General features: G+C 39.1%; 1 protein-coding gene across 1 annotated transcript; it reads right to left on the bottom strand.

Annotated features, from left to right (window-relative positions):
* Positions 1–469: 469 nt before the first annotated feature.
* Positions 470–9,590, bottom strand: LOC140836889 (protein MODIFIER OF SNC1 1-like). The gene is given in 12 exon segments (XM_073202763.1): positions 470–821; positions 913–2,504; positions 2,507–3,385; positions 3,472–3,625; positions 3,706–5,005; positions 5,136–5,207; positions 5,575–5,677; positions 5,870–6,227; positions 6,386–6,430; positions 6,521–6,601; positions 7,127–7,203; positions 9,315–9,590. Coding segments are annotated over 10 exon segments (4,602 nt in total). The 5' UTR covers positions 7,159–7,203; positions 9,315–9,590; the 3' UTR covers positions 470–821; positions 913–926.
* Positions 9,591–12,238: the final 2,648 nt, after the last annotated feature.

Raw genomic sequence — 12,238 nt, 5'->3', positions numbered from 1 at the left:
CTTAAACCAATTTTTCCTACAATTTCATCCCTAAAATCCAACTTTTCTCATCTTATTATATTGTCAAAAATCGATATAAATTTTCCATGCTACAATCGGCAATCTACACCAGATACGGTCCCCGCCTATAGAACACGAGATCTTATTCTTAAATAAAAAATTTCAACTTAAATACTTGGTTTTGAAGAATTAATTTGACACCCATCCAATATGCGATAGGTATAAAATTCAAAATGCCCGTTGCCCATCTCTGATAGATTAACCATTTTCAAGTTAGTCAATAGACAAACAAGCATTAACAGCAACAAAGAAATGCTTCACCAAAATATTAATGAAGTTTTATATTGGAAGATCTCTAATAAACTGAAGCTTTGAAATTCAAGGTCGAAAGATCGCATTAATGCTGAAACTTCGTACATTTTTCTTAAAACTGTACGAAGAATAGTGTGCACTAGCTTATATCAGTGTATCTTTTAACCTGCTTAATAGGCAGGATCTTGATTAACATATATGACAAAGAAGCAACAAGCGGGTGTAGCAAATCTCGAATCTTGCCACAAAATACACATAGCTACCACATTCGCTAAGCTAAATGTAAAACTGCAGTCAGGTTATAGTGTATCGAAACAATTACAGTTGGAACTAAAACTTGCAAAAACATGACATCTTCACCCAAAGATCTGCCCCTACTAGACTCCTAATTCGATCAATGTGTGTGTCACCTGTCAATGAGACAAACTGGATTAAAAATATAAATATAGAATCTAGCTCAAATCTAACCACAACACCCACCTTCCTAACCAAGCCGAGCGTTGAGGTAGCTGGAATCGAAAACAAAAGGACATCAAATTTTCAAATTTCACATTACAACTAGCCCTAACCAAAGTGGACACAAACAGCACAAGTTCATACCTATAAGAGTATCCTCAGCGTTTGGGGTGATTCTGGCCCCTTTCCTGGTTTATCATGCGTGCATTACTAGCTCCATCTGCAGGTCCATCAAACTTTTCCGGTCCGCTACTCTTGTGTGGTCCAACTGGCTGGTATTCATAGTGAGCACTCCGCCTCTGCCTTTCCCGAAATTTATGAGCGTGAGTTGGCCTATTTTCTTGGCTCAAATCCCAATCTCCACGTGATTCATGGCCTCTCATGGTTCGTGAGTTTTGTTTGCCAATTCTCCTTGAGCCTGTTGAGATATCATGCTCATGCTTAATATCTGTATTTGCAGAAGGAGCTGATTCAGTGGAGTTGATGGGATCTTGGTTCAGTGAAAAGGGAGGCTCTTTTGCTGAGGAAGGCTTCTTTTCTATGTCAAACTCTTGCTGATTGCCTGCAACTGACTCCTCGACCACATTAGATTCAGAGACAGATTGGCCAGACTGAGGTCGATACGAATTGCGGGTTTGCTTATCATTTTGAGGTAAAACTTGCACTGTTTTTTGAGATGGATGATCCTTCTTTGAGGCCCCGGTTCTTTCCATTGCCACAGTTTCAATTCCAGTAGTTTTGTTACCATGCAAATTATTTGCAAATTTGGAATTCAACTTGGGCTTCCAATGAGACAAAGGCTGATCTCCACGACTCCGACTATCTTTTGAAACAATAGTCCTATCTGGACGGTCCACATCTGCAGCTGACAGATTGCCACTTCCATCAATTTCATTACAAAGAACATCCCCATGATCAGGATTATTTCCTGTGCTTTGAGGAACCCAAGGTAGGTTCCTTTTTCCTCGGACTGTTGGCCCATGATCTTTCATGGCAGGAATTTTGCTCATTGCAGATGTGGTTGTGTTATCGAAGATGCTATGGCTATCAGAAGTATCAGCATTTGCTGAATTTGTCACAGAATTTATGAATTGATGTTGTTCTGTAGATTTTGGGACGTCCTTAGAAGGTTCAGCTATCAGGGCAGGACCGAGATTCACACCTTTCATATGGGATGAATCTGTTGGAGCCCGTTGCCGCCATGTTCCATGCTCCTTTTTGTGAATCTTATGCTTGTCTTCACCCTCCTTTGTCTCTACTTTAGACGCAATGAGTACAGTCACAGAGCCCACAGGTTGTGGGCTTACAGTGCCGAATGATCCAAATTGTAAAATCCCAGGAACCTCATCTGATTTAAGAATGTTCGTTGGAGAAGGCATATGTGGAGTGTTTCCCTGCTGAGCAAGTTCCATAGCCACAGGTTTCGGAACATATCTCTCCATTTCAGCCCTCTTTCCTTTTGAATTACTCTGTGCCATATTGTCATTGTTTGTGGCATTATCCACTTCCAGAGTAGATTTTTTGTCAACTTCAGTTCCACTCTCGGCTTTGTTCTGCGTGCGCACAGGGGCCCAAATAACAGCATCACTATTATGATGAACGTCCACAAACTTATTGGGCTGTTGACTTCTCAAAGTTTTTCGAAAAGGCTGACGTTTCAACTGATTTGCTACTCTGTTGTGACCTTCTTCATTGGGTAAAGAAGAGAACGCCTTGGCTTCATTGGGTAAAGAAGAGAACGCCTTGGCAAGCCTTCGCTTCCTATGTCGAGATCAGCTACTGTTGCTGCTGAGCAATCCAGGTTTGACCAAGAAGCCTTAGACTCAACATTTTCAACAGACGGCTTTCCAGGATTACTGTCCGACAGAACTGGAGATAAAACAGGAAAAACAGGGGCCTCATCCAATTTGTGCTTATTTCTAATGCTATCGGTTTTCCTTCTCTGCTGGATGGAAGGCTCGGCCACAGTGTTGGAAGTGTTGAGCATGTTTGACTCGTAACCTGATTGAATTTCACTTGAAGTAGCCTCAGTTGAAGTAAAATTAGTAGGAACGCTCACAAGATCTTCTGGTGCCTCAGATGCAATATTTGCAACAGATTTTTCATGCGAACTCTTCACCGATGATTTATTCTGCTTTTGTTTATAGCCTATTCGATTGTGTTTAGAGATGCCTCCATCATTCAACTGCATGCCAACTTTCCTAGCATTGCGTGGATCTTTCATATGGAAAGATTGACCATGTGACAGATTAGGTTCCAGTTGTTGAGGTGGCTCCACAGGCAAATTTTTGGACACTTCAACAGATTCCCCAGACTGACTGATACTACTCTCCAGAGAAGTAACATTAGAATCAGAGACTGGATTTTGACAAGGAGCTTGAAACTTCGGATCAATCAACACTGTTCCCCCAAGGGTGCACAATATCTCTTGCTCCCCATAGATGTCATCAAAGGACTCGGCTGTCTCCTTTTTGTTTGCAGTTTCACCTACTTGGGTTCGACGATTTAGTTCTTCTAATTTAGCAAAAGCTTTGGCCTTCTGCTCTCTTGTGCGTTCTTCCTCTTCCTTATGCAATTGCAGCACACGTTGCTTTGCCAATTCTCTCCTCCTGGCACGCTGGTTAAAACTCATAGATAAGGTCACAGAGAAACTTTTAGATGCATTCAACTTGTAGAGAAGAATAATCACTTAAATAAGAGAACCTGTTCTTGGATATCAGATGGATCAGATGTTTCCTCAGCAGGTTCTCCTTCAATCTTCCTTACAGTATCTATCATAGAGTCTTCAGCAGTTTTTCCAGCATCATTAGGGTCACGTACACGATTAACTTTACCGTTCCCACCATGATATGAGCTCCTATAAATATAAGATGTATTGTTTAGAAATGGACATGGAATGAAAAACAAAAGGATTAAAAAAAACAATTCCAATTGGACCTGGATGCAGCAGAGGAGGATTGTTTCGGAACAGTCACTTGATGCAGGGCAGAGCCAAAATCTATAGATGTGGGAACCCTTTCAAAAGATCCAGCAGCATCAGTACCTTCAACAGAACAATTATGCATCTTCTTTTCAACTTGAAACCGATTCCTACACTCCTCCCTGTTGAACACATTAGGGGAATCAGACTGTCCATCAGAAGAAACATGAAACTTTGCGTTTAGAACTTGTTTCTGCATCAGTACTGAATCTTTTGTTTCCCCTTGTAAAGATGGATTTCTCTCATTAGCAAGAGGTATCTGACACTCTTCTGTCGGAAAAGATGCCACATTTGGTAATTCATTGGTCAAATTATCGTTAACCAATTTTCCACTACCCATGCTCTCAACGGGCCTTACTCTGACGCTGTCTGATGGATGTCCTTGATGTTCAAAATTGCAGGCAGTATTGTCATTTGGTACTGTCCTCTTGGCATAGTTATCGTTTTCCACATCCTCTTCAGCCCCCCACTCATTATTCTGGGAAGTCATTGCAGGAAGGCTACCTTTTCCAGAATACAAAACTTTAGGACGTATATCCCGATCCCAGTTTTCTTCTCCATCCTTCCGATACCAGTCACTATGGTTCTTAGAGGGAACTCTTTGCTGTGATTGGTGATCAGTTTCCATTTGTACTGGCAATGTTTTACCAGAAGGACCATGTCCAATAGTGCCACCAGGGAAATTAGCAGGATCGTGAGCACCCAGTGCTTGAAAACCATTGTATGAAGGGGGCCTTGGCGTCATAAATGGGATTTCCCGTTCGTTGCTGCAATAGCCCCTTGGCGGTCCATAATAACCCTCAAAAGTCATTTGGCCTGGTGGAACCGGGGGGCCTCGGTAGAATTCGGGCCTAAATGGTATACCTGGCCGTGCATAGGCATCAGGCATCGGTGGCCTGTATATATCTCCATTTCTGGGATGGGTTCCTCTAGGACCAGACCCTGCAGGTGGAACCGACTGTGCACCACCAACAGCCGGATGTGAAATCTGAGAAGGATAATAAGGAAATGGTTCCATCGGAATGCCACCAGGAGCAACATGACCTCCAAATGCAGGTCCTGGGGGACGACCCCTATACCAAGGACCAGCTGGGGCATTAAAAGGACTGTGCCAAGCATCAAAGTGTTGAGAAGGAATATTGGTGTTGAAATACTGCTGGGGCTCCCCTTGCCAATTTTCCATTCTAGGGAAGATGCCATCTTCAGCAGTCCGGGGACGATCAATCCTCAATATATTCATAGTTCCACATTGGGCATCTGTACTAAAGAGAAGCAAAGTGTTACAATAGATTTGAAAGAACTGACTATTATAATGGAATGTAATAAATACAGGATAGCAAAGTTATAAGATGTAAGAAAGATCAACGAAAGACAGACAAGTACAGACCGGCATGAAATTTTGCATCCTCTTCTTTTGCCCGAGCTGTTCTATCAAAAGCTGAGCTAGGACGGCAATTATCTGTCGAAAAATGATGAGCAAAACTGAGTCATGCAAAATAATGTAGTGCACAAGATATAAATACACCTAACACAAAACACAAGGTAACAACAAATAGAAAAGGAAAAAATAAAAGTCAAATAATCTAGAGGTTTAATACTAAAACATATCGGACCAGGTGATCAAGCTTCTAGATAAAGGAGCCAAGATCAATTTCAAATGGTTCAAATCACTGAAATGGACATTTTCTTGCATCATCAAATATGTAACGCATTTGCTTGACACATGAAAATGCAACAGTGAAGACAGCCAAATTCAAATGAAACAATAATTGAGAAGCACCAATAACTGACAACCATGCAGTCATTCTGCGTATACAGCTAACAACCTTGTGATTTCATATTAATCACAGAATTTTCTTTCTCGGAACCGAGAGTCGGAAAATCTCCAGAACTTAGGGAGAATCCATCTTCCTTGTAGGATTTTACACCCTGCAATTTTACAAAAACAGTAGGCACATTAAGAAATCTGCGCAGTACTCTACAAATACATGTTCATAAACATGGTTCATCGCTAAATGTCTAAAACATATGTAACTGAAGAAAATTGAAATAGTTGCTTTCACTAAGTATATTGTTACTGGCAACTAAAGGGTAGATGTTTAGTAACAAGGTTGACCCTACCAATTTTTCTCCGACACCACTTGCACCCCATGCAGTTGAACTTTCAGACACAGGCTCCGAAAATCTTGAAACCTGAGAGCTGTTAGGTCTGGTTTCTGCACTTCGGGGGCGCAACGATGTCTGGTTTGATGTCAACGACCCAGAAGCCGTCGAAGGTCTAGAATTTGAACCCCGTGTATTGGAAACAGGTACATTTGTCCTGTCACTTTCAGAAGTTGATGGTCGAGTTCCACTTCCACCAGATGAAGGACGTCCACTGACATGACTATGTGCAGTATTTCTACCATCAGCATTCGGTGCAGAAGAGATCCATGCATTTGAGCCAGAGGATGGACGACTACCCCAGCTAAGAGTACCCCTGCAAAGAAACAAAGCTTCATCAATTTAATAGAAAAAGGTAAAGAAAGGACACAAGAAAAGAAACTCAGAACATGGTTATACTGAGCAGAAAATTCGGAAAACAACTGAAAGGCATTCGTGCTGCATAAGGCAAAAAGAAAATCACTAATCACTCACTTGGGAACTATTTCAACATTGGGATCAAGACCATGATTCTCTAACCTTCAAATAGAGTAGGGTAACTTGTTAGAAAGTATACTCAGAAATGTAAATGCTAAGATAGAAGTGAGGATCCAGCCAGGCTACATATACCTTTGGCTTGGTAAATTCAAGGGTTTTGGAACAGCAACTTTCCCTAAAACCGTCATTCCACCCCGTCTTGCAGAAGCCCACCTACAAGGTGAGTCATCATTAGAAAAAGAATTTAGAATTCAAACCTACACTTATCTAAAGAAAACCAGAAGCATCAAAATAAGTTTCCAAATCCCATAAACACGTAAATTCAAGAGGCGCTAAATGCATCTCCCCAAGAATGAGACAAACACAATGACGTAGGTTGGCAGCTACTCAGAGAAGGTAACCCATAAATATAATCAAAACTGAAAACATACAATAACACAACAAATATTGTAAACGAAATAAAGAAACCGAAAACAGTTCAACCAGAAACAACTTCGACAAAAACACAAAAAACTCAATACTGAACCCAAAAGAACTATATATTTTCATAACAGCAACGAGCATCCAATAAAATCTGCATATATACTGTAGTATCACCAGTAAATTCCAAAACTGAGGGCATTTCAACGATTAATAGAGCCTTAATTGAATCACCATCTTCTTTTTATTTGTAACGGTTCAAATTCAGTCACATTTACTTGAGCTTTTGTAGTAAAGAAAAAATACATATTTAAGTACCTTCGTTCTCCAGCCAACATACTTGAATTCATTGCCAAATGGAAGAGCCAATCTCATTCAAAACAACTTCAGGCAACCTACACAAATAAGGAAACAAGACGTCAATCAGGGGAATATTTAAACCGAGTGATATTATTTGAAATAAAAGTTAGAAAATGCATAAAATAGTAATAACAATTTATGGTTATATTAATAATATTAATCAAAATAAATGAATGAAGAACAATGTGTTTAAAAAGAAAAATAAGCATGTAAAATTATCGTCCACTTTGCAAAAAATAATTTCTAAAAACATGGAATTTCATTCCTAGGTACCAAGAATATTCAGTCTCAAACCCGTCCCCAGGCCAATTTTTAGACTCGGGTCCAGCCTCCTATGAGGCCCTTTAGTTGCCACACAATTTCATCATAGTTCATGAGACACAGAAACATTAGGCAGTTCTTCACTACTACTTTATAAAATAAAATAAAAAGGACGAGGTGATTCTGCACTAAATCAATCCAAACTCAAAAAGAATCTCTTCAACAGCTTCATGTCAACTACACTGTCTCTGAACCCTGAGAGTTAGATATCAACAGATCAATATTATAAGCCAGGCCCATAAAATTCACCCAGCTAGGTCAGACTGGTGTAGAACTTGCCCACAAGGTTGGGAAAATTTTCAAATAGCATTACCTAAAACAAGAATTATCACACTATCACATAAATTTGAAAATGTTAATTGTACTAATAAACTTTTAAACGAAACTAATGACATTACAAGTTTTTTAATGGATCTGTGTCAATCTCAAAGAAAACAAAGAATGTCATATAAAATGAGATGTGTTTTAGTATTTGATCAAATTAATTCGCAAAATAAAGTTTCACAATACTAGAGTTTTCAAAATCTTACCCATATTAAGATAGAATGTTACATGTTAAATAAGGAGATAATTACATATCAAACTGCCACAAAAATCATACAACTAAATATCAACTTCACACGGTCAATATAATAATAAATTAATTATAAGAAAGAGTGAAAAAAATCATTTACACAAACTCGGGATAGTCAATTTAAAAAGAAGTTATGCACAATACATATATACTGATTAAAAATTAAAATTAAATAAAACTCTTCAAAAAGTTCACCCCTTTCATTGAAATTTTATTTTTCAAGAGCTTCAATAAAAACTATATCAATATCAAATATAAAGATGTAAATAGTGAGAGTAGAAGTGGTCAATTCATTCTTCTGAAACTACAGAGGGCCCATGCATGCCAACGTTAGAGCCTTAAAAGGTATAAGAAAGGTGGATACATAATATACAATTGTTATTTTTGATAGTTCCAAAAACAGAAGACCGCTTTATTTTTCTGACGGGCATTTTTTAATTCGTGCAGTGATAAAACCAACACAGGGTTTCAAGGTCTCGTCATACCATTTCACTCTAGTTATTAGAGACAAAAAGGTCAAAGAGAAACTTATTTGTCACGAGACCGATGAACGGGGCTAAGCGATCTGCCGAAGCCGATGGTTTGTGGCATGCACTCCCCATAAGGTATGCTCCTCTACCATAAGGGCCCACAGTTAAATACGCAAACACCCAATCAACCAGAAGTTTCTTAAAATTCTAAGCATTGCACCAGATACTAACCAGCTGCAGCAGATGTGCATCGGATCCAAATGACGAGGTTTTTTTGTGTGTAGAAAATGACGAGGTTTTCACTTGATGGAACACCCAGTTATGAGCAAAGCTCTAAGTATTTAAATGAGTAAAATCCGTAAATCCAACTATTGTAATTGAGGGGGAAAAACAGCACATGAACAGCGTTGATAATTTGTCAAGCTGTACTATACTACTTGCCACCTCAAGGTGACTCAGCATAATCATCCTGCGATTGAATCTACTGTTTGTAATACAATCACAACAACAATAACGAGCTGCGTCTCTCTCTCTCTCCCAGTATATCCAGTTAATTGAAGAAAGTATCCCAAATATTCATATGCACAACTATCCACGAAAATAATACATATAGAGGCGTCCTCGTCCGCTGCAATGATTAGTCACAATAATCGATACCTCAAATACCAATATTGAAACCCTAGATCCCATTTCCTACACCAAATTTCAATCTCAAATCCTATATTACAAATGAATAAGCACACAAGCACATAACAACATAAAAATAAGAAAGAAATCAAACCTGAGAGAAGGAAACAGCTTGTCGGATCTGCGGAAGTCCCCGATCTTCGAGAATTACAATTTCGAACAACAGAGGAAAAATATTTGAAAATTTGAATGGGTACGTAGATTTTAACGCATCGATAAAGGTGCGTGTGTGTGTTTTAGGGCGTATGACTAGGGCTGTGGCGAGTAACGGTGGCTGTTAGGGATCGGGGAAAAGTGAAAGGAGGAGGAGAGACTGGGCGAACCGATCCTAAGTTTGAACCGCCGCAAAGGATAGAGAACCTACTCTGTTTATCAAAAAATACTATATATTTATATTAATCTTATTTTTCGATTAAAATACAAATAAGCCCATTAAAATGTTTTGGTCTCCAAACTAATGAAACGACTTGTATACTGTACTTTTTACCGTGAATATCGATAAAGTTCATCCGTCTCATAATAGTACTCTAACAAATTAATATAATTTTATTTATTTATTTATTTTCGCTCAACGTACGACATGCTCAAACAATAATATATTGATAAAAAAATTCGAACTCATGACAATTAGTTTTACTCTCGTCAACTCAGACACATCATATTATATTATTTGTTTTTTATATAAAAATAATAATGAATATGGTATTAGCCTGGAGCCTAATTGTGCCTCTTGCTGCAAAGGCGCTTGGAGGTCATCCACAATTTAAGACGGAGAAGGACGGGCTGTGTTTTCAACATAGTGAAATTTAGAACTTACAAAAAGAAGAAACTTTGCTCTTACCAGCCTTGCAATTGAGTTATCATCATCTTCCACTAGACTTGGAGACATTGTTTTGCTTACTGTGCGGTCTTTCCTAACAAGGACGAAAAAATTTACAAAGACGAGTTGATACTTCGTTAGATAGCTCATGGATATATTTCATCGAACGAAATATTGGTGGAGGAGGCTATTGGTAAAAAATATGACATGAACTGGTCTTGAGATCTTTATTCCAAGAAGTAAGGACAAATCGTGAAGGAACGACGATATTCACATTTCAGTGATGGAGGATAAAGTACCCAAGTTCAGGCACAATGCAACCATAAAAATGCATTGAACTTGAGTGGTTTGAGAATCCTAGATGCAAGTAGCTAGAACGAGCATGACAAAGTTTCCTTCCGCTGTTTGCAATTTGGCAAATTTAATGTACTTTCCCCGATTTTTTATGGCATCTCATGACTCAATTATCGGCATCCATCAAATAAAAGGTGACGCATATTTTGTAAGCATCTCATACGTTTAGGCAATCCAACAAGATTATGGAAATAACTTAGGTTCAAAATTTTCAAATTCCAACGACTATATATGGCACTGGGAAGTGTACGGATATTAGTTGAAGACAGATTTACGTTCTCTTAGAACGTTGAGCCAGTTTGTCGTGGGTCATGGAAAAGGCAATCAACCCGGTGAGCTACAATTCTTGAATCTTGGAGGCGAGCTTCTTATTCATCACATTGAATGAGTGAAAGAGTACCTTATGGACTAGTTCTGGCAATTCATTAGTATTATAAGCATCGCAGCATGATAAGAGCACGCCCCATACACTGCAATGCACTGGTTCTGACAGGGATTTAGTGGATTGGTAAGCCTCTCTCAATTGTCCATCCTTCCCAAGAATCTTTACCATGTAACGTGATGCTCAGGTTTAGCTTGAATCCCAAACTCGTCTCTCGTCCTTTTGAAATATTGTTTACCTTCGTTGACAACATGCGCACAGAAGGCCGGAGAATGTTGCTTCATCTGGTTTAAGTCCGTTTTCAAGAAGTTCCTCTAAAACATTGAAAGATTTGCCTGCCCGTCCGTACAAACCAAGAGCAGAAATAACAGAGTCGTACGACAAAGTATTCCTATCAACGATGATTCTCAAAACCCGAATACCTGATTCCAAGAAACAACATTTCGCAGACATGTCAACTAATGCAGAGGATACCATCACCTCGGTGTCTCTTCCATGGCACACTGCATAACCATGGATTTCGCAACCTGGCCCGAGAATCGCCAATTAAGAAGAAGCTGCCAACACACTGGCAAGCAGTACAGAATCCGCACTTGCACCGCCCATAAGCAATTTTGTGACGAATATCAAGGCATTTACATGATCTCCAGCCCGAGAAAAACCAGTTATCAGCGCAGACCATTAACCAAATCAGGCTGGCGTAAACTATAAAATACACTACATGCGACATCCATGTTCTTGCACCTTCAATATACACAAACAAGCACACCCCCTACGTGATCATTCATAGTCAGACCACATTTTACACAAAATCCATGAAACACTTCACCAATTTTAAGCAAACCATGATCGGCCAGCCCAAATAAGAATCATAGCATTCGAAAGCACTAAATCTGGCCCGTCTATCACTAAGAAAACGCTGCTCGCTTCAGCCGCCATCATTTGCATAACCCGACCTGGTCAAATTGTCCACACATCTTGTACCTATTTTTACTCGGTCACATCACTGATCATGTCCGAATATTATGCAACCAGACCCAAATAATTCAAGTAGTTCATTTAATTTTTTGGAGGAAGTGGTTATTTCTACACATAAGTTACCTGAAACTAGCAACGCCAAATCCATTATAATTGTTGAACACCATGATAGCCCATTTTTTTATCGGCAAAATTAAATTAATTAATAAAAATATTGGAAGGAAATAAAATTATAAAACAGACATTATTCTAGTATCTCAACAGAATATAAAAAGTTATAATTTTTGTGCAACAAAAAATCCATCTAAAAAATATCCAGCTTCGGGACACATGTCACCCTGTTCCAACACTTGGAGCGGCCCACAGTGGAAACATCAAATCAGTTGAGTTCGATGGTTGCCTTCTATTATGCAAACGTATTTTAAAAAACTAGCAACGTGGCCTCCTTTGGTTAGTTACCGCAATGGTCGGCTTGTCGATCGAT

This window comes from Primulina eburnea, chromosome 1 (assembly GCF_022965805.1).
Source record: "Primulina eburnea isolate SZY01 chromosome 1, ASM2296580v1, whole genome shotgun sequence".
NCBI classification, from domain to species: Eukaryota; Viridiplantae; Streptophyta; class Magnoliopsida; order Lamiales; family Gesneriaceae; genus Primulina; species Primulina eburnea.
This window is presented reverse-complemented; position numbering and strand designations above follow the sequence as displayed.